The sequence below is a fragment of the Ammospiza caudacuta genome, chromosome 7, assembly GCF_027887145.1.
Source record: "Ammospiza caudacuta isolate bAmmCau1 chromosome 7, bAmmCau1.pri, whole genome shotgun sequence".
In the NCBI taxonomy this organism is placed as follows: Eukaryota; Metazoa; Chordata; class Aves; order Passeriformes; family Passerellidae; genus Ammospiza; species Ammospiza caudacuta.
The window spans coordinates 3,188,261-3,211,435 of NC_080599.1; the positions used below are offsets into that span (position 1 = coordinate 3,188,261).

Genomic DNA, 23,175 nt, shown 5'->3' on the forward strand with positions numbered 1-23,175 from the left:
TAAAAGTCCAAGAAACATTGGAGTTGGATTCTGCCTTGGAGTTCTGGAGAGGTTTCTTCAGCTCCCTCTCAGAGACTGATGTTCAAGGCCTGAGCAAAAAGTCCCAGAGGCTCATTCAAGTCCTTGTGCTGTGTCTGTGCTGCAGAGCTGGGCTAGGCTCCTGGCACAGAGGCAGCTCCTGGTAACCAAGAAGAGCTTCAAAAGCACATTTCTCTTGATGAGCAGCTCTTCTCACAGCCCAGCAGGGCTGGGACACTGCCTGCAGCCAGCCCGGGCACAGCACAGAGGCACAGAGAGCTTCAATCAGTCAGGGCTGGGAAGGTGCTGAGAAGTGCCTGGGGCACAATCACTGCCAGCCCTTGGCACAGGAACCTCTGGCTGCAGGACAATGCAGCTGCAGCTCCTGGAGCCATCTCCTAAAGCTGGAACATCCCAATGCCTACAGACTCTGTGAGTACATTCTCTGATTGTCTCTTGTGCAGAGCAGCCAGGGGTGCCCAGGACTGTCCTGCAGACCAGGGTCCTGCAGCCGAGGGCACTGTGCTGGGGCAGGGACTCTGCTGCCTGCCAGGGACAGCTCTCAGCCAGCCCTGGCAGCTGCTCCCAGCACTGGGGGACAAGATCTGGGTGGGAGGAGACAGCTGGTAAGGCTTGGAAGTGTTCTCCTGATGTGGGGAGGATGCTGCATGGTTCAGGATTGCTCCATGCAAGGCAATTACCTGCAGAACATTTCCAAATACAGGGTGCACAGCAAGAAAGGGGCTGCATAAAAGGGGAAAATACTGCTTTTTTAATCTAATGACCTGGGCTGCTTTGATGGTAATTGCCCAAAGATATAAATCTGTTAGTTTGGGTGAAGATAATGAAGAAATTTCTCTCAGATGTGAATAAACCAATAAGTGACAGAAATCAGCACAAGGCCTGTCACAGGCAGAATCACTGTCACTTTTCCAGCCTCCTCAGGGTTGATCTGACATTCGTATCAGACCCTGCAGAGCCAGAGCTGCCCCTAGGCAGTGCCTGAGCTGGGAGGGGTCTGCAGGGCAGAGCTGAGCCCCAAGGGCTGGGCTGGGCTCTGGCAGCACTGGCAGTGCCCAGCCCGGGGCACAGGGAAGCAGCTGCTCGCAGGGACAGTTCCCAGCACCAGAGCCCTGGGAAAGCAGTGGGGGGAAAGTGCTTCCAGGCTGTGCTGGGATATTTAAAGTCCTCTTCAAGCACAACTTTTCCATGATTACTTTTTTTACAGATCCTGATGCCAAGACAGAACAAATGTCTAACAGAAGCTCCATCAGACACTTCCTCCTGCTGGCATTGGCAGACACGTGGCAGCTGCAGCTCCTGCACTTCTGCCTCTTGCTGGGCATCTCCCTGGCTGCCCTCCTGGGCAACGGCCTCATCATCAGCGCCGTAGCCTGCGGCCACCACCTGCACACGCCCATGTTCTTCTTCCTGCTCAACCTGGCCCTCAGTGACCTGGGCTCCATCTGCATTCCTGTCCCCAAAGCCATGCACAATTCCCTCTGGGACACCAGGAACATCTCCTACACTGGATGTGCTGCTCAGCTCTTTTTGTTTGTGTTCTTCATGTCAGCAGAGTATTTCCTCCTGACTGTCATGTGCTACGACCGCTACGTGTCCATCTGCAAACCCCTGCACTACGGGACCCTCCTGGGCAGCAGAGCTTGTGCCCACATGGCAGCAACTGCCTGGGGCAGTGCCTTTCTCAATGCTCTCATGCACACGGCCAATGCATTTTCCCTCCCCCTTTGCAAGGGGAATGCTCTGGGACATTTCTTCTGTGAAATCCCTCAGATCCTCAAGTTCTCCTGTGCCACATCATATCTTAGGGAACTTCGGCTTCTTGCTGTTAGTGCCTGTTTATTTTTGGGGTGTTTTGTATTCATTGGTTTCTCCTATGTGCAGATCTGCAGGGCTGTGCTGAGGATCCCATCTGAGCAGGGACAGCACAAAATCCTTTTCCACCTGCCTCCCTCACCTGGCCATGGTCTCTCTGTTCATCACCACTGCAGTGTTTTCTCACTTGAAACCCCCTTCGATCTCCTCCCCATCCCTGGATGTGACCCTGTCAGTTCTGTACTCAGTGGTGCCTCCAGCCCTGAACCCCCTCATCTACAGCCTGAGGAACCAGGAGCTCAAGGCTGCAGTGTGGAAACTGATGACTGGATGGTTTCAGACACATTAAACTGCTGGCCAATTTCTGCAAACCACTTGAAATAAAAGTCATCTTTGATCTTTCTTGTTGGTTTCATTTTGGGGCTTCTTTCTCTTTTTATTTTACTTTTTTAATCTTGTCCACTAATAAATATAATTGTTTTTGCCATTTTTCATTTTGTTTCTCTTCACCTTCCCTGTGGCCACAGACTGTGTCAATGAGGTCTAGGTGCATTTAAATTAACTAAAGGATGTCCCAGCAGAGTTTTCTGCAGAGATGCCCTTCTGTTGCCTTCTCTGGAACTGCAGCAGCAATGTTTGTGTGCAGAGCTGAGGGCAGAGCAGTGCTGGCCCAGCAGTTGTGCCCAGCAGCAGCAGCACTTGATGTTGCCAGTGCTGCCGCTGTGGCCCTGCCCTGCTGCCGTGGTGGCCCTGATGTTGCTGTAGGGCCTGAGTGCTCTTGGGGCCGGGCACAGCCCTGGGGGTGGCAGTGCCGGGGCTGCAGCAGGGACAGGCCATGGGCACTGCTGGGGCAGCGCTGACGCCTCAGGCCAGGCCATGGGGGCTCCAGGCTCCTTGCCCAGGCTCTCTCAGGAACACGGCCAGGCCAATGCTCAGCACAGAAAACCCCCGTGAGCAGCCCCAGGCCAGCTGTGGGCAGACTGGGGGCATACAGCATGGCTGGGGCTCTGTAAGGGCCCTGGGGCAGACGGGAAGGAGCAGCAGAGCAGGGGCTGATCCATACCCAGTGTGCAGGACAGCTCAGGGCAGCATCCCAGATTGTCCTCATGGAGCTGCCAACAACATCCCCCCTCTGCAGCCCTGGCCTCTCCCCCAGCTCACACAGGTGCCCCATCCTTGCAGGCATACACACAGCAGCACTGGCTCAGCAGCCCCTGTTTGCATTGTACACAGCAGCGGGAGCACCCCCATGCTGTTGCTGTGGGGACATGAACCTGAGGGAGCAAAAATGCCATCAGCCCCTGGGGCCAGCAAGGCCTGGGGGACAGAAGGGAAACCACTCAGCTTTGTACTGGCCTCTGCAGTCAGCCAGAAAGTTTGCTCCCATCAGATGGGAGTTTCCTGTCCCACTGCAGACACTGTTGCTCAGAGCCAGGGCTGCCTGGCAGCCACCCCCAAACTGCCCTGAGCAAGTATTCTGCTTCACCTTTGCTTTCTCTCCTCTTTCTTGTTCCAGATTTCTCCCTCTTGCCCAGCCCTGTTTTCTCCCCTGCAAACAGCCCATCCCTGTATGCCCTTTCCTCTCTGGCCCCACTCTCCATTGCAGTTCCTGACTTGGCACCATGGGAACGTCCCTTGAGCAGCAGGATCATCCTACAAGTGCTGCAGGAATTGTCTGCAGGCTCCTGCAGTGCCTGGTGCTGCTCCCTTGCCAGATGCACCCCAGGCCAGGGGGGCACATCTGGGCTGCTGTGTCTGGCTCTGGGGCTCCCTGTTCTGGGCAGTGAGGAGGAGCTGCAGAGGCTCTGCAGGACTGACAGGAGGTGCTTTGGGGCTGGCAGGAGAAGCTGAGGGACCTGGGCTGCTGGAGCTTCTGAAGAGGAGGCCCAGGGCTCATCCTGCAACTACTCCAAGGGTGGCTTCAGAGAATCCCAGAATCAGCAAGGTTGGGAAAAACCTTGGAGATCATCAAGTCCAACCTGTGCCCTGACACCGCCTTGTCTCCCTGGGCCTCCTCTCCAGGATAAACAACTTCAGCTCCCTCAGCCGCTCCTCACAGGTCTTGTGTTCCAGACCCCTCCCCAGCCTTGTTGCCCTTCTCTGGACATGGTCCAGCCCCTCCATGTCCTTCCTAAATTGGGGCCCCAGAACTGGACACAGCACTCGAGGTGCTACCCAACCAGCGCTGTGCACAGGGGAAGAATCCCTGCCCTGGTCCTGCTGGCCACACCATTCCTAATTCAGGCCAGGAGCCATTGGCCTTCTTGGCCATCTGGGCACACTGCTGGCTCCTGTCCAGCCTGCTTTTCATCAGTCCCTGCAGGTCCCTTTCTGCTTGACTGCTCTCCAGCCACTCTGTCTCCAACCTGTAGCACTGCAGGGGTTGTTGTGGCCAAAGTGCAGGACCCGGCACTTGGACTTGTTACACCTCACCTTGTTGGATTTGGTTCCTGGATCCAGCCTTTCCAGGGCCCTTTGCAGAGCCCTCGTACCCTACAGCAGATCCACACTCACACACAGCTTGGTGACACCATGCATCCATGAGTCCCTGCAATGTCCCAATAGTCTCCATGATTCCATGAGGCCTCCCAGTTTCACAATGTCCCTCTGATTCCACTGGACCCCTTGGTGTCACAAAGTCCCTTGGATCCTTGTGCCCTGCAGTGTCACAATGGCACCGTGGTCCCCCGAGGCCCCACAGTGTCACAATTGATCCTTGGTTCCCTGAGGTCTCACAGTGCAGCCATGCTCTCCTTGATTCCACAGTGACACAGTGGCCTCTTGGTCCCAAGGGCCACCACGGTGTCAAACATGTTTCCTTCATTCCATCTGTCCCTGTGGAGCAGCCCTGGGCCCTTGGTTCCATGGGGCCCTGCAGTGTCACAATGGCCCCATCATGACACCAGGTCCTACTCTCTCACAATGCTCTGCATGGTTCCACAAGGCCCCACAGCGTCACAGAGGCCTCCGTGCTTCCATCAGGACTCAGACTGTCACAATGGACTCCTTGCTTCCCTTCAGCCCTACAGTGTCACAATGGCCTCTTGGCTCTTTGTTGCCATGTCGTACACACTCTCACCATGGTCCTCTTAGTGCCACCACGCCCTGCAGTGTCACAATGGACCCTTGCTTCCCCAGGGCCCTGCAGGGTCACAATCATCGGAGAATCAACTAGGCTGCAAAAGACCTTGGAGAGCATCAAGTCCAACCTGGGACGCAACACCACCTTGTCACCCAGACCACGGTACTGAGTGCCACATTCAGTCTTTCCTTAAACATCTCCAGGGACGCTGATTCACCCACCTCCCTGGGCAGCCCATTCCAATGCCCAATCACCCTTTCTGTGAAGAATTATTTCTTAATGTCCAGCCTAAACATCCCCTGGTTCAGCTGAAGGCTGTCTCTTCTTGTCCTGTCACTGTTCCCAAGGAAAAGAGCCCAACTCCCACCTGGCTGCACCCTCCTGTCAGGAAGTTGTAGAGAATGATGAGGTCTCCCCTGAGCCTCCTCTTCTCCATGATAAAGAGCCCCAGCAGCTGCCTCAGCTGCTCCTCACAGTACTCATTTTCCAGATCACTCACCAGCCTTGCTGCCCTTCTCTGGACACGCTCCAGCCCCTCCATGGCCTTCCTAAACTGGGGAGCACAGAACTGGACACAGCACTTGAGGTGCTGCCCAACCAGTGCTGAGCATAGGGGAAGAATCACTGCCCTGGTCCTGCTGGACACACCATTCCTGATCCACAGGAGTTTCAGGGGTTGGATCAGGGAAATGGTGGGGAGGGGATAGGGACAAAGTGTGATTGATTGTCAGCCATGGAGGGTCTTGATCTTCATATCTAGTCAAACTGCATTAGAAGGAACTGGGGGCCAATATCAACTGGGGATTGCTGATACCAACCTATAAACAGGAAAACAGGACAAAACAGTTATCTCTGCATTGTTTTCAATATAGTATATTCACTTTGAATACACTTCTGTAATCTGTCTATATAACAGTAGAATTAAAATCTTGCATTATTTTCAAGGGATTTTCTTTTTTGGGTGATTTGAACAAACATTTAAGAACTTTTCCTATTGAATTCCTGAACAGCTCAAGAGAGAAGAAGCCTTTGGAGTAATAAAATCCATCAGCAACCTCCAAGGGGATGAGGATCCATCCCCATCAGAGCAGCAATGAACAGAAATGGGCACAGCTTTGTGGCTGCCCCAGCTTTGGCATGGACCCTGGGCCTGGAGCAGGAGCAGCTCTTGAGGGCCCCAAGGCCAGGGCTCTTGTGCTGCCCTGGGCAGATGGGATGGCAGCAGGGGCTGCAGAGCTCTCAGCATCTCCTGCAGAGGAGAGCAGGGCAGCCAGGGAGCCTCCTTTGGCCTTGGCCAAGCACCTTCCCCCATGGCTGGGGCTAAGTCCTGTGGCAGCTGCAGCTGCTGCTGTGCCCTTGCCAGGGGCTGAGGCCGTGGGGCAGTGCCCAGAGCAGCCTGGCCTGAGCAGAGCTGTGGGGCCAGAGCCGGCTGGGCTGGGCTGGGGAGAGGCCCTTGGTGCTGCCCAGAGCTCAGGACAGCTGGCAGAGCTTGCAGGGAGCTGGGCTGGGCTCAGAGAGCCTGGCCCAAAACCATCAGTGTCCATCTCAGCATGGCTGAGCATGCAGAGACCAAGAAGAGCAGCCCAGGGTCTGCCAGTTCTCTGTGTGGGAGCTGAGCTTGTAAGCCTCTGAGCCCTGCCAAGTGCTGGGGCTGCACCTCCATCTCCAGAGATGTGATAGATGGGAGCAGGGACAAATAATTCCTGTTGGATTGTTTCTTGTGTTTGCTTATACAGGTGACCTGGAGTCATATGTAGATGAGCTGTTTTGTTTCAGATAACTCTGGGAAATTGATAAGAATAATATTTTAGTTGAAAAAAATACTTCACACATAATACACAATAAGAAAAAAAGACACATAATCAGAAGAGCATCTGAGTTTTTAAGAGCGTGATACTCAGTGATGTCCCAGCAGTCAAAGCTGTTCACATACTTTCCTCAGGGCTTCCTTGAGATGAGAGGTGACCACCAGAGGCCAAGGCCAGCCAGAGCTCTCTGTCCTGGCAGCTTTTGTCTGGGACAATCCTTGAATACAGGGAATTTTCGAGGGGAGTTTCAATTTGTGCTGTGGTCACCTGGAAGGACAAATGGTTCTTTTCCATAGGAAGGAAAGCACTGGGCTCCAGTTCTCCAGGGGCTGATGAAAAGCAGCCCTCAATTCCAAGATCAGCTGGGCCTGTCAAGTGGGCCCTGGGTGGCCAAGCTAGCCAGATCTGTTCCATGTTGCCCCTGGTTTCATGGTGCTCTGCAGTTTCACAATGTTCTCCTTGCTTCTGAAGTGTCACCATGGCCCCATGCTTCCAAGAGGCCCTGCAGGATCACAGTGGCCCTTTGGTTTTGTGGGGCCCCACAGTGTCACAATGGTCTCCATGATTCTATGGGGCCTTGCAATGCCATAATGCTCTCCATGGATCCACGGTGCCCCGCAGGATCACAACAGCCCTTTGGCTCCACAAGGCCCTGAAATGCAGCAATGGCCTCTTGGCTCCACAAAACCTTGCTGCTTCACATGGGCCCCTGGGGACCATGTGACCCAACAGAGCCACAAAGATGTCCTTGGTTCCACAAGGCTACACAGTGTCACAATGGTCCCTTGGATCCACGAGGCCCTGAAATGTCATCATGGTTCCACAGGAAGGAAAGCAGGAAGGAAAGCATGGAGCCCAGTCTTCCAGGAGCTGATAAATAGCAGCCACTAGAGGCCAAGGCCAGCCAGATCTGTCTGTCCTGGCAGCTTTCATCTGGGAGCAACAGAATAAATATCTTGTATCTCAGATATAAATATTCTGTATCTCAGATTTACGGGATTTTGGGGGAATAATCCCAATTTCAGCCCATGAGCACATGGATGAGAAGGCCAGTTCTTTCCTTCAGGCTGGTTTCAGCACTTCCTCAACACCAAGGGCAGCCTGACCTCCCTTCTCCATCCAGCACTGACAGCTTTGCAAATCAGGAATTGTTCGAGCTGTTCTGTCCTCACTCCGGGACAAGAATCCTGATACAAGAACTTCATTGTGTTTATATGCATCAGAGAACCATGTTTGTGTGAAATAAATTTTAGTATGGAAAACGCTTGTGAATGGTGAACTCATCAGACCCTGCTGGGACGTTGCACATGGCTCAGGGAAGAGTTTGTAATTGTGTGATTGTTATTTTAATTGTGTGACTGTTATGAAATTGTATCCTGTTCAACTGTGGTCTTTTGGCTAGGTTCAGTGTGGGCTGGAGGGAGCTCAGATTTGCACAAGGCTACTCTGAGTGCCAGGGCTTGGATGGGGGAAATGGTGGGGTTGGGGTAGGGACAGAGTCTGATTGATTGTCAGCCATGAAGGGTCTTGATTTTCATATCCATTCAAACTGCATGAGGAGGTACTTGGATTCAGTCTGAAGATTGCACATGTCAATGAATTACTAGTGAAAAAAAAAATCACAGGACCTAAAAAAAATTTTCTTGCTGTCTTTTTAATCTCAGGGTATTCACATTGAATTGGCTTCTGAAATCTGACTAATCAATCACAAAAGATTAGAACACTTAAATCAAATGACTCCCAGAGGCTTGGCTTGTAAGGTGTTCTGAATGTTAATGAGCCCTGGGACACTGAATTCCTGCACTGAAGAGCTGAAGGCTGAACAAGCCTCTGCAGCAGGAAAATTCAGCAGCAGCCTCCAAGGTGCTGAGGATGTCAGCAGCCCCCACTGAGGCCATCCCTGCCCAGAGACCGTGGGGTAATGGGCAGACAAGGAGAGAATCCCTGGGGCTGGGGCAGCACAACTCAGAGGCACCAGCGGCTCCAGCTGGGAAATGGAGCGTGGAATGTGGCTGGGAAAGACCTGCCTGGGCTGTGCCAAGCAGGACACACAAGCCCTTACTGCCATCTCCCAAAACAACTCACTCAAGGAGACATTTAAAAGAAATTACAATTGTCTGTGTCTTCTGATTTGGACTCACTGGAGAAATACCAACAAGAGATTCTCAAGAGCTCAAAAGAGGAAAACAGCCTTTACTGGGAACTTTAAAAATCAGAGAAATTTTGGCAAATGGTTTAATATAACATTAAATCAACAAGAAACACTTCTCATAACATTACCTTGGCCCATTCAACTTTACAAACTCCAAGCCTGTTGCATTTTAAGTTAATAAAAATTTGTGAGAAGAGGGAATTAGAAAGAGGAAAATAAAAATAAGATTTAGAGAAGCACAGACAGAGTTACCAACTCCTGGATTCCAGCACGGTTCAGATGGAAATTCCAAGAGAAGGTAGGGCCAAGATGTGTGCTTGCCTTGGGGTCAGCCTGAAATACCCCTTGGTCTCCCTGGGCCCTTCCCGCAGGTGGAACTTGAGCTCATTTGGTCCCTCAAGAGCTGGGCTGGGGGCTGCAGAGGTGGCTGTGGAGCATTGCCTGTGCTGTGCCAGGGACTGGCAGCCATTGCTGGGCTGGGATAGAGGCTCTGGGGGAATTGGGGTTCCAGGGTAGGGCAGGGCTGACGTTCCAGGGCAGGGCAAGGCTGGACCTGCCCCTTACTGCCTGACACATGAAATGTTTAGAGCCAACAATCTCCTCCAGTCTGTTACAACAGGGAATGTTGGAGGTGGAACCCAAATTTGGCCATGGGCACCTGGATGAGAAGGACAGTTCTTTTCCATAGCACAGAGCCCCAGTGTTTGGAAGGCAGGTGAGAGCCTCACTAGTCCAAGGCCAGCCAGACTTATCAGGAATGGCAAATTTTGTCTGGGAGCAGTCTTAGGATTTAAGGAATTTTGGAAGTAGAATCTCAATCTCAGCCATTGGCACCTGGAGAAGCAGCACAATTCTTTCCCATAGAAAGGAAAGCATGGAGCCTTCCCCAGTGTTTCGGGGGCAGATGGGAGGTGATCCTTGAGAAACCACTTCCAGAAAGACTTGTCCTGGCAATATTTCTATGGGAACAATCAATGGAAATAAGGATATTCGTAGGTGAAATCCCAATTCTGGACATGGATGCCTGGAGGAGAACGACAGATCTTTTCCATAGGAAGGAAAGAATGGAGCCCCAGTGTTACAGCAGCAGATGAGAAGAGACCCTCAACATGCCAAGGTGAGCTGGACCAGTCAGGCAGTCCATGGGAGGTCAAACCAGCCAGACCTGTTCTGCATTCCCTTGGTTTTATGGTGCCCCGTATTTTCACAATGGCCACTTGATTCCTTACAGCCCCTCAGCGATCCTAGGGGTCCCAGCAATTCCATGAGGCCTTGCAGTGTCACAATGGTCTCCGTGGTTCCCCAGGCCCACAATGTCATGTGACTCCTCTGTTCTTTGAGCCCTGCAATGTCACAATGGACCTTTGGACCCTGGGTGTTTGCAGTGTCACAATGGTCTCCTTTGGCTCCACAATGTCTCAATGGACCATTGATGACAGGAGGCCCTTCTGTGTCACCCTGGAGCTTTGGTTCCATGCAGCCCTGCAGTGTCACAAAAGCCTCTTGGTTTCACGAGGCCCCACAGTATCACCATGGTCCTCTTGGTTCTGTGGGGACCCCCAGGACCACAATGGCCCCTTGGTTCCATGAGGCTGTGAAGTGTCTTAATGGTCTCTCCATGGTTCCATGAGGCTTTGAAACATCACAATGGACCTTTGACTCCATTGAGTCTTGCAGTGTCACAATAGCCCCTTGGTTCCATGACACCCCAAAGTGTCACAATGGTCTCCATGTCTCCATGAGTCCCCGTGGTGTCACAATGGACCCCTGGTTTGATGGGGCCTCTCAGTGTCACAATGATTCCTACACTCCATGGAGCCACACAGTGTCAGTACAGCCCCCTCAGTTCCATGAAGCCCAGAAATGTCACAGTGGTCTCCATGATTCCATGAGATCCCACATTGTCAGATTGGTCCCTTAGTCTCACAGGACCCCGCAGTGTCACAATGGTCCCTTGGTTCCATGGGCCCTGTGCTGCTGCATTCCCCCCTCCCCTTCTCAGGCCACCCTGCCAGCTGAGAAATGGTCCTTGGGCCTCAGCCTTGGCCAGCAGCCCCTGGGCTCAGCTCCTCTGTAGCTCATCACAAACACTGTCTGCTCCAGGCACTGCTGCTGCCTAACCAGCTCCTGGTTTCTCTAGGAGCAGCCCTGGGAACTGTTTCTGTTCCCTCCGTGGCACAACATTGCTGTTCTCACACTGCCAAAGAAAGCTGTTGGTGCCAAGTGTGGCCAGGATGAGCCATTGCTGGGACTGCAGCCCCTCTCTTGGGGCCCTGCAAACAGCGTTCCAAAAGGAGCCCTTGGAGCTCTCCTGGGCCAGCGACTCCCTCTGAGTGGGGCCTCTCCCAGCCAGGAACTCTCCCGTTTGCTGCACTCGGGGATCCTGAACAACGTTGGAGCCTGGGTCAATGCCCCCACTCCTCCAGGCTCAACCCTTCACCCACTGGGGAGATGCCAAACGATCCACAGTGAGCATTTCCTGCCCTCAGGTGAATTTCTCACAGGTGCCTTTCACTGACTGTTGGTGTCTTTGTGCACACAGGAGTGCCTGTGCTGGGGAAATGTGGCAGAAATGCTCCTCTCTGAGGGGTTGGGGTGCCTTGAATAGCTGTGAGTCCGGCCTGTAGGTAAGGTAAAGTCATGAAGTCTCAGCTAAGTGAAATGTTGCTAAGAGTTGTTCTTTTGCTAAGTTGTTATGTTTAATGTAACTTATAGGCTAAGTGGAATATTGTGAAGTGTTATTCCTCTGTTAAATTTCTAACATAGGTTTTCAGTTAGGTTAAATACTGTTAAGTGCTTTTCTTTTGCTAAATTGTGAACTTGACTGTATCAGTTAAATATAAACTATAAGATAAGTCCTTTTAAGTTTGAGGTCTTTTAAGCTTTTAAGCCATATTCCTTTTATCCTTGCCCTTACTGTCCTTGTGTCACGCACACAGACAGGGACAGTTCTCAGTTCATTTCTCGTTTGATTGCCTGGATTTGGTTTGGTTTTGTTGTTGCTTTGTTTCCTTTCTGTGCCTGAACTGTCAAGTCAGGCGCAGAGTGACTCTTGCCAATGAACTTTGTTCCGTGTCCCTTAATATTAAATCTGGTTATTGCTGATCCCTTGCTGGGGACTTTTTCAGCGCTCTCAAGCTCTCGTTCATACCAGGGTAAAGGAGCCCTGGCCCAGGCTCTGGCCCTGGGGGACACAGGGACATGGCGGGGGGGTCCCTGTCCCCCTGTGCCACCCCCAGGGCCCCGGCCCCCTGTCCCCGTGTCAGGCTCTGGGGTCGATCTCGTGGAACATCCTCTGGGGGAGGCTGCGGGGCTGGGGGCGGGGGGACCCGGGAGGACAGGGGACCCCGCTGTGCACGAGCAGGGTTGGACTGCTCTGGGGGGAACTGTGAGGGGGGCTTGGGCAGAGTGACCTCTTCAGTGATGTCACACAGCCCCTGTGATGTCATAGAACCACCTGTCATGTTGCACAGCCTCCTGGGATGTCACATAGCTATCTCTGTGATATCATACAACACCTGTGACATCACAACTCCCACCTTGATGTCACATGGATATCTCTGTTATGTCATACTGCCCCTTTCATGTCACAAAGCCTCCAGAGATGACACAATGCCAATGTGATGTCACAGAGCCAACTCTATGATGTCACCCTGTGATGTCATACAACAGTGCTGTAATGTCACAGAAGACTTCTATGTCACAAAGTTACACTGTGATGTCACAGCCTCCTCTATGATGTTACACAGCCACCTGGTGATGTTACAGTCCACTCTCTGATGCCACAAAGCCACACTCTATGATGGCAGAGTCTGCTCTATGGCATTACACCCTACTCCGTGACATCACAGCCAGTTCTGTGATCTCATAGAACACTCAAGAAGTCAGTGACATTGAAACACTGAAGTTTCTTGTACTTTGAAGTGATCGCTGTCAGGGACACAACTGAGAAAGTGTCCCCAGGTTCCAGTTAGAGCAGAACACTGGAGGCAGTGACGGCACCTGGGGACAAGCAAGACAAAGGGGCCTCTGGTGCTGAGCAAAACCTGGTTGTGTTTCAGGAATGCAAAGGGCCAAGGCCTGAGCCCCAGCCCCTGGCCAGGCAGATCCTGTCCCTCCCTCCTTGCTCAGGGCTCTTCCCGGGATGGGCACTGGCATGTGGGGATGTGCAATGCCAACGGCAGGAGCGTGGGGCAGCCCCTGCCAGGCTGCTGAGCAGGGACAAGGAGGCAATGAGGCCCCAGGCCTGCAAGGGTCCCTTGTCTCCTGCTCCTGCCTCAGGCCCAGGGCCAGCAGCCATGGCCAAAGTGCTGCCCAAGTTGGCTCTGGCAGGGCTGTGTTGCAGCTGCTGCCCATCCCTGTGCCCTGTGCAGCCCAGGCTGTCCCACGGTGTCCCTGCCCTGCGCCTCTGTCCCTGTAGGCTGTCGGCATTCCCCGGCTGCCCCACCAGGCTGGGCCCTTCCTTTGCTGACAGCTCTGCTTCCTGCCTGCCTCTGCCTGCCCACACAGAGCCTTGAGCTGCTCCAGATTCCTGCTGGGGATGTGGGGTACCACAGCCCTGCCCTGGAAGGGAAATTCCTTTCTCCTGGTGTCCAGTTTGGGCCTCCCTATGTTCCCTTGGTGCCACTGTTTCCTTCTCATGCTTATATCTTCCATGAAGAAAAGCTCCAGAATCTGTGGAACCACCCTTCCATCCCTCCCATGCTACTCCTGTTCTGTCCTCAGTCTCCATACCACTGAGCCCAGAGCCCTCAGCCTCTCCCTGATGCTTACGTGAAGAGGTCTCCACACCCCATCTTGACAGATTTTTGTGTCCTCTCCCAGGTCTGTGAAAATGGAGAAGCAGTGGTTAAAGGTATTTTCTCTCAAATCTTGCCAAGACAGAAAAAGGGTCAATATCTTTAAACTGAATGAGTATGGATTTACATTTGTTAGAAGGAGGAAATATTTTACAATTATGAGAAAGTGTATTTCCAGAGAAGTGGATGCCCAATCCCAGGAATTGTGCAAGAGCAGGAACTTTGTGCAACCTGACCCAGTGAAACCCTCTCATCCCTAAGGACAGAATTCCCGTGCTCGGTGTTCTCTGATGTGCTGGGTGCCCTCACAACGCTTCTGCCCAGAATGTCTGCTGAGGGCAGCCAGGCTGCTGCTGGGGCAGTGACCTCACAGCCATCACCATGGCAGCCCTGTCCCCTGGGCCTGGCTCTGCCCTTTCCTCTGCCCCTGCCTTGGCTCTGCTGCCATGAAGAATTTTGTCATTAATATCTTGTCCCCAAGGTGCTGGGGCCAATGGCTTCCCAGTCAGGCTCCTGGAGCAGAAGTGGCTTTTCAGAGCCCAGCCAGGAATGAGCCCTGAGGCAGCAGCTCTGCAGTGGTGGCCAACAGGCCGGGCTGCCAAGGGAGGCTTCTGGCCATGGCCTGCAAGCAGCTGCTGCTGCCAAGGTGCCTTTGGTGCCTCAGGCTCTCCCGGGCACAGCTCCCAGCACGGCACTCTGCCCTTGTGCCCGAGGCCTTCCCTGTGCTGGGGCTGTCCTGGGGCTTCTCCTGCAGTGGGACTTGCCCTGCTCATGGCACAGGAAAGGCAGTTCCTGCTGGCGCAGAAGGGTCTGCCTGCAATGGGCTCCAACAACTCCAGACAGGCCCTGTTGACTTCAAAACTGCTTCCGAGAGTACTTTATTATAATAATTGTTATAGCTTCTGAACTGTGGAGTAAATAACTCTGGTAAAGATCTTTCTGTCCAATCATGATCAGAATCAGCTAGAGCCATATTTATATAAATTTATCTGGCATTCCATTATTAATCCTGTGGGACAAATTGGGTTAAAGTTGAATTCCACCTGTTAAATATTTTGCATATAAACCTTTGAAAAATTCTGGGGCTGGGATTGGATCCAGCCACTCCCAGTCTCCTCTCTTAGAAGGAATTGTAGAACTCTGGGGGCCCTGCAGGGGTTTGAGGATCCATGGCGGCTGTTGGGGGTATTTTCTCCATGTCATGACTCAGCAGGAGTTTCTCAAATAAAGAAAGAAAGCTTTTGCCTGAAGCTCCCATTGTGCCCATGACAAGAACCCCTGTGAGTGTCTGAGACATCCCAGCTCTTTGCCAGCCTGGGGACTCCTGGGATGTCACTGTGGAGCACCCGTGAGTGCCTGTGACAGATCGGCGCCTTTGCAGCCCAAGGTCCCCTGGGATGTCACCATGGAATGGCTGTGACTGGCTCTGACCACAGGGCTCTTTACCATCCCAGAAACCCCTGGGAGGTGTCCATGGAGCCCCTGTCTCTGCCTGTGACATTCCAGCTCTGGAAGAGCCTGGAGATTCCTGGAAAGTTCCCATGGAATCCCTCTGAGGGCCTGTGACAAATCTGATCCTTTGCAGGCAACCATCACTGGGACCCATCATGTTGCTATGGTTAGTTTCCATGGCAACCATCACCAGACATCTGTTGCTATGGTCAGTCCCTTGGCAGCTCCATGGAGATCCCATGCCAGGGGGTGGTTGCCATGGACACCAGCTCAGGCCTGCAGCGAGAGCCGTTGCCATGGCAACCATTTGCAGCCCCATCCCCAGGCTCATGGGATCCCAGAACCACAGAATTGGCTGAGCTGGGAGGGACCCATCAGGATCCTCCAGTCCAACTGCTGGCCCTGCACAGGACACCCCAACAATGCCAGCCTGGGCCTGGCAGCGCTGTCCAAATGCTGCTGGAGCTCAGAGAGCCCTGGAGCTGGGACCCTTCCTTGGGGAGCCTGGGCAGGGCCTCAGCAGCCTCTGGCCAAAAACCTTTTCCTGACATCCAACCTGAGCCTGCGCTGACTCAGCTGCAGCCGTTCCCTCCCCTCCTGTCCCTGGGCACCAGAGGGAAGAGGTTCCCACAGCCACAGCCAGGGACCTGCTCCCAAGGCTGTTGCCATGGCCACCAGGGCTGGCACCAGCTGGGATGCTCGGTTTCCATGGGCCAGGGTTCAGGAATGGGATTCCCCAATTTCCTGCTCCTGCTAAAATTGCACTGCCCTCGCTGCCCTCTTGCCTCCCATGGAAAGCACGAAAGGCAAAGATCCCGGGTTGGGATAAGAACAATTTCTTTGGAACAGCAACGAGATAAGAAATAAATGGATCGGAAACAATATTGATAACAAAAGTGATAAATAAAATTGTTTAAAAGGAAAACTTAAACACAACTCACTGGGTCTGCCTGGCCGCAATTTCCCCTGTCTGGAAAGAATACCCTTCTCCTCAGGAAGAGAGAGAGAGAGAGAGACCGTTTCCTGCCTCTGGCAATGACCTGAGGTGGGAGTGAATGTAATGACAAGGCCGTGGCCAGACCCTCATGTTCTTCAATCACACATCACGTCATTGGCAGGGGCAGGAAAAGGGACAGGTGTCTTCCCAGGTGGCATCATGAAGAACATGGACCACCAGGGCTCTTCCCAATGTGGGACCTCCAATGGGGGATGAAGCTGGAACTGGGCATAAAGCTCCCCCTGCAGTTGGAGCATTTGCAGGGCTTCCCTTACCAGTGAATCTGTTGGTGTCTGGTCAAGTGAGAGCTCTGGGTGAAGCTCTTCCCACACTGGGGACACACATAGGACACTCCCTGGTGTGGATGTGCCAGTGGATGATGAGGGTGAAGTTTTGCTTTAAGCCCTTCCCGCAGTTTGGGCAGTGGAAGGGCCTCTCATCCATGTGAATCTACTCATGCAGGAGGAGATTGGAGCTGCTCTGAAACCTCTTCCCACAGGCTGGGCACTCGTAGGGCCTCTCCCCAGTGTGGATGCGCCGGTGGGTGACAAGGTGGGAGTTTTGCTTGAAGCCCTTCCCACAGTCAGGGCAGAGGAATGGCCTCTCCTTGGTGTGAATCCGCTGGTGCTGGAGGAGATGGGAGCTGGTCCGAAACCTCTTCCCACACTTGGGACACTCGTAGGGTCTCTCCCCAGTGTGGATGCGCAGGTGGGTGGTGAGGGCAGAGCAGCAGCATAACCCTTTCCCACATTCCCCACACTCATAGGGCCATTCCCCAGTGTGGATCATCTGATGGCAGATCAGGGTGCTGCTCTGCCTGAAGCTCTTCTCACACTCCAAGCACTTGTGGAGCTTCTCTCCATCCTGAAGCTGCTCATGGACCACCAACTCTGAGCTCTGGCTGAAGGTCTGTCCACCTTCCTGGTACAGAGTGGGTCTTTCCTCCTCAGAGCAATCTGGGCTGTGTTTGAAGCCCCTCCTCCTTTGGAATCTCCGTGGATTTTCCTCCCCACTGTAATTCTGCACTGTGGAGTCACTCAAAACTGCCTCTTCCACGAGGTTCTTCCAAGGAGATTTGTCCTCTGTGGTCTCCATCCTCAGCCTCTTGTGTGGGGGAGGAAGGACAAGGAGAAGATGGGATTTGCCTGTGTGCCCAAGGGAAGGGGAATGAGATTCCCCCAGTGCATCCCCAGCAGGACAGTGTTGGCAGCAGGGTTGTCCTCCATCCAGGGGTCTGTGCTGTGCTGGAAGATGGAGCAGGAGAGAGGGTGAAAGGAGCACTGACTTCCTCCTCACCTGCCTGGGTGTCCCGGGGCTCCTTCCTCTTCCTCGCAGCCTCCTCCTCCATCCAATCAAGGTTTGGGAATGGGAAATCCTGTTCTGGGAAGAAAACAAAGGGTGCGCACATTGTCTTTTGTTCTGGTTTGAAGCCAAACTTGGGGGAGAGTCTAAGTCGGAGTTACAATTTAAGAAGAAAATTTAGATCAGGGCAATGATACAGAAACACTGCCTTAAACTGACAGAGTCAGGATATAACCTGACACCCTGGTAGTCAGGGTGGTGGCAGCAGTCACATTAAATGGTGGCTTCAGTCCTGTTGGAGTGATCAACGTGATTCTGTCAGAGCAGTGATCCCTTAAAAGGGTCTGGTCTTCCTCTGAAGGTCCAGTGGTGGTTATGGAGATCTTGTCCTCTGGCAATCCAGCACACAAGCTGCTCCTGGTGTAGCAAGGCTCAGCTTATATCCAGGTAGGAATGCTTGGTTCCTCCCCCTGGGCGGAGCATGCCACAATGGGATGATGGAATTTTATAAGTCCTGCAGTGACACTCTATTACTGCACCTGAGTGGGTCGCAGCTGGTGAGAGAGAGACGGTGAATCTTGTTTCTTGATTCAGAAGGCTTATTTATTATATATTATATAGAATACCTTATAACTATGCTAAAAAGAATATAGAGAGAGGTTTGCAGAGCAGCTAGGCTAGGCTAGGTAGATAGAAAGAATCCACAACAAAGCTGTGGCCAAGGGCTCAGTCCCCTGCCTTACACTTTGTGATTGGCCCTTAATTATAAACATAGAAAATGAGACAATCAGGAAACTCCTGTTACATTCCACAGCTTCTGATAATAATTGTTTACCTTGTCTTCTGAGGCCTCTGGCCTCCAGAAGACACAGAAATCCGAAAGAAAGGATTTCTGTGGAGAAATGTCTTGGACAACAGTCAATGGCCCATTAGCAGAAGATATCTCCCCTGGAGGGCGTTATCAGGGGTGAGTCATGCAAGAGATAAAGAACACTGCCCTGCCTTTTTATAGCAGTTGATGAAGATGGGGATTGAAAACCTGCATTTGGTTACATCTTACATTGCAACCTGTAACAGTGGGGTAATCCCTGCTCAGGGAGTGAACACCACCCCCCTTACCCAAACTGGCTCAGGTGAAAAACCCCCACCCTGGGAAGGGCACACACACAGAGGGCGCAATGTCACACTTGGCTCCCTCCAGAGGAGGCCTCTGTCCCTTGCTCTCTCCCCCTTTTCTCTTTCTTTCCATCTCTCTCTCTACCTCACATTTACTGTTCAATAAAATGCATTTTGGATTTGGTCTCGTTAGCACCTTAATTGGGGCAGAGGAAACTCTGTAACAATTTTCTTAACAATATTGCAATATTATTTGGGCACAGTGAGATCAGGGCGCTGTTCTCTGACTCCAAGTGCCTTTGATAACAGCATGGTTCCCTTCTCTGAGGAGGTTGTGGCTCTTTCTGGAAGAACTCTTGGAAACTTGGAAGGTCTTGGAAACAGTCCCTCCTTCCTCCTGGGGAACTTATGGGAGAAATGATGAAGAAAATAGCTGTTATGACTGACCAGTGAAAAAGAAAATATTTTGTTGTCCTTCCTTGAAAAGGGTGCTCGGGGCAGTCTCTGTCTCTCTCAGCCCAGGGAATGCTTGGGGCTCTCTGTCCCCTCGCCCTGGGGGATACTTGGGGGGTCTCTATCCCTCTGGCCTCACGCAATGCCTGTGCAGGGCTGGGGACCAGGAGCTCTGTGTCCCTCTCACCACTGAGGGTGCTCGGGGCTGGGGGGTCTCTCCCACCTTCTCACACCTGGGGAGGTCGGGGTGGTCTCTGTCCCTCTCAGCCCTGGTGTGACCCCATCCAAACATCAGCGGGGTCAGAGGGACAGAGACACCCCTCCAAACCCTCAGAAGAGCATGGGATTTGGTTTGGGGCTGAGGATTTAGGAAGGGGCTGGAAGGCTACACATGGGATTGGCTTTGGGCTGGGGTTGGGATTGGGTCTGGGGCTAGACAAGTCTGGCACTGGGATGAGATTAAATACAGAACTGTGAGTGTGTCTCAACAGGGAGTGAGATTGAGACCAGGGTCAGGGTCAGGTTTGGGACTGAGCTCACCCAGAAAAGAACAGGGGGTATGTCACTGCAGGATGTCCCTGGCATCGTCCCAGCCCTCCTCAGGCACCTCCAAACATGAGGGGCAGCTGGGTGCTCCAAGATCCAGGTGCTCCCACCCTGTCCCTCAATACCAGGTAAGCATTCCCTGAGGGCAGCCCTGACTGTGACCCTTAGGGCTCTGGGATCAGCCCTCACATCCCTGTGGGAGCAGCTGCAGACAGGATGGGAGATTCCCCTGGGCACTGGACAAAATAAATTTGGTAGAAATCAAACCTGACTCTGCATAAATCGCTTTGATGAATACTTGTTTTTCCCACAAGTCATATGTGATGAAACACAAATAAATTGCAAACATGAATAAACCAAAAATAGAAGCCATTTGTGGCAATTCCAAGTTTGATCAGTTCCTGAACAGCTCCAGCTCAGCTGCTGGTAGGTTCCAATAAGAGCAAAGTAGAAATTCGGCCCAATACAGATTATGAAAAGGAAGGGAAAACTCTGTGTAGCTGTCACAAAGCTGACAGGGATAAAGAGAAAAAATATTCTCCCATTTGGCAAAGCCCCCAAGCCTGTGAATTCAGAAGTTATTCTGGAATTTAGCTACTTGAGCTGGGGTTCTTGTGAGACTTTCCGCAGCCTTGTGTTCCTCATTGTGGGGTGAATGAACCTTGTCAGTCTGGCTGGTAGCATTTTCTCCCTTTCCTCCAGCGATTTTAACAAACTTTTCAAGGAAGGACAACAAAATATTTTCTTTACATGGGCCACCCACAACACCTATTTTCTTCATCAATTCTCCCATAAGTCGTTCAGAGGAAGCTGCATCCAAGTTTCCAAGAGTTCTTCCAGAGAGAACCACAACCATCCTAATTGGAGGGAACCATGCTGTTGTCAAATGCACTTGGAGTCAGAGAACAGTGCCTAAACTCACTGTGCCAAAACAATGTCACAATCTGGTTAAGAAAATTATTAGAGAGATGCCTCTGCAGCCAGGAAGGTGCTAATGAGACCAAATCCAAAATGCATTTTATTGAACAGTAAATGTGAGGTAGAGAGAGAAATGGAAAGAAAGAAAAAAGGGGGAGAGAGGGAGGGACAGGGACAGAGACCTCCCCTGGAGCAGGGCAAGTGTGACATTGTCCCCTGTCTGTTGCCTTCCCAGGGTGGGGGTTATTCACCCCCTGAGCAGGGATTACCCCACTGTTTCAGGTTGCCATGCAAGATGTAAACAAATGCAGGTTTTCAATCCCCATCTTCATCAACTGCTATAAAAAGGCAGGGCAGTGTTCTTTATCTCTTGCATGACTCACCCCTGATAACGCCCTCCAGGGGAGATACCTTCTGCTAATGGGCCATTGAGTGTCACTGCAGGACTTATAAAATTCCATCATCCCATTTTGGCATGCTCCGCCCAGGGGGAGGATCCAAGCATTCCTACCTGGATATAAGCTGAGCCTTGCTACACCAGGAGCAGCTTGTGTACTGGATTGCCAGAAGACAAGATCTCCATAACCACCACTGGACCTTCAGAGGAAGACCAGACCCTTTTAAGGGATCACTGCTCTGACAGAATCACGTTGATCACTCCAACAGGACTGAAGCCACCATTTAATGTGACTGCTGCCACCACCCTGACTACCAGGGTGTCAGGTTATATCCTGACTCTGTCAGTTTAAGGCAGTGTTTCTGTATCATTGCCCTGATCTAAATTTTCTTCTTAAATTGTAACTCCGACTTAGACTCTCCCCCAAGTTTGGCTTCAAACCAGAACAAAAGACAATGTGCGCACCCTTTGTTTTCTTCCCAGAACAGGATTTCCCATTCCCAAACCTTGATTGGATGGAGGAGGAGGCTGCGAGGAAGAGGAAGGAGCCCCGGGACACCCAGGCAGGTGAGGAGGAAGTCAGTGCTCCTTTCACCCTCTCTCCTGCTCCATCTCCCAGCCCAGCAGAGCCCCCGGCTGCAGGACAACCTTGCTGCCAAGACCGTCCTGCTGGGAATGCACTGGGGGAATCTCCTTCCCCTTCCTTCTGGAATGGAGGCAAATCCCATCTTCTCCTTGCCCTTCCTTCCCCGGACAAAAAGGTGATGATGGAGACCAGGGAGGAAAAATCTCCTTGGCAGAACCTCATTGAAGAGGCTGTATTGATTGACTCCACAGTGCAGAATTCTAATGGGGAGGAAAATCCCCAGAGATCCTGCAGGAAGAGGGCCTCCAAACCCAGCCTAGGGTGCTCTGAGGAGGAAAGACCCTCCCTGAGCCAGGACGGTGGACAGGCCTTCAGCCAGAGCTCAGAGCTGGTTGTCCATGAGCAGCTTCAGGATGGGGAGAAGCGCCACAAGTGCTTGGAGTGTGGGAAGAGCTTCAGGAAGATCAGCACCCTGCTCTGCCACCAGATGATCCACACTGGGGAATGGCCCTATGAGTGTGGGGAATGTGGGAAGGGCTTCAGCTGCAGCTCTGCCCTTGTCACCCATCTGCGTATCCACACTGGGGAGAGGCCCCACAAGTGTCCCCATTGTCAGAAGAGCTTTTGGACAAGCCCTGATCTCCTCAGGCACCAGCTCATTCACACTGGGGAGAGGCCTTTCTGCTGCCCTGATTGTGGGAAGGGCTTCAAGCGCAGCTCCGACCTCATTATCCACCAGCGCATCCACACTGGGGAGAGGCCCTACGAGTGCCCCACGTGTGGGAAGAGGTTTCAGACCAGCTCAAATCTCCGTCTGCATGAGCGGATTCACACAGATGAGAGGCCCTTCCACTGCCCTGACTGTGGGAAGGGCTTCAAGCAAAAGTCCACCCTCATCACCCACCGGCGCATCCATACTGGGGAGAGGCCCTTCGAGTGTCCCCAGTGTGGGAAGAGCTTCACCCAGAGCTCTGCCTTGACCAGACACCAACGGAGGCACCAGTAAGGGATGCCCTACAAATTCCAGAAACACAGGAACAGCTTCATGCACCACTCCGGCTTCATCCCCCATTGGAGGGCCCACATTGGGAAGATCCCTGGTGATCCATTTTCCCTGTGATCCATCTGGGAAGACACCTGTCCCTTTTCCTGTCCTTGCCAAAGACATGATGTGGGATTGAAGAACATGAGCGTCTGGCCATGGCCTTGTCATTACATTTGCTCCTACCTCAGGTCATTTGCAGGGGCAGGAAAGGGACTGTCTCTCTCTCCCTCTGAGGAGAAGGGTGAAATTTCCGGGCAGGGGAAATGCATGGCCAGGAAGAGCCTGTTGTTGATGTATTGGTTTTCCCTGTAAACAGTTTTTCTTATCCCTTCTGCTATCAATATTATTACTGTTTCTGTTTGTTCCTTATCTCATTGCTGTTCCCAATAAATTATTCTTATCCCAGCCTGGGATCTTTGCCTTTTGTGCTTTCCATGGGAGGCGGGAGGACAGCGAGGGCAGTGCAATTTTAGCGGGAGCAGGAAATTGGGGAATCCCATTCTAGAAGCCCAGCCCATGGAAACCAAGCATCCCAGCTGGTGCCAGCCCTGGTGGCCATGGCAACAGCCTGGGTAGTGGGTCCCTGGCTGGGGCTGTGGGAACCTCTTCCCTCTGGTGCTCAGGGACAGGAGGGGAGGGAACGGCTGCAGCTGAGTGGGGGCAGGCTC

The 23,175-nt window shown here is 52.5% G+C and overlaps 1 protein-coding gene across 1 annotated transcript in view; it reads left to right on the top strand.

Moving 5' to 3' along the window:
• LOC131560176 (zinc finger protein 664-like) overlaps positions 1–22,468 on the top strand; it is a 37,335-nt gene extending 14,867 nt beyond the window's left edge. The window contains exon 4 of the mRNA XM_058808841.1: positions 21,931–22,468. Coding sequence (XP_058664824.1) covers positions 21,931–22,468 — 538 coding nt within the window. The remainder of the gene's footprint in view (positions 1–21,930) is intronic.
• Positions 22,469–23,175: the final 707 nt, after the last annotated feature.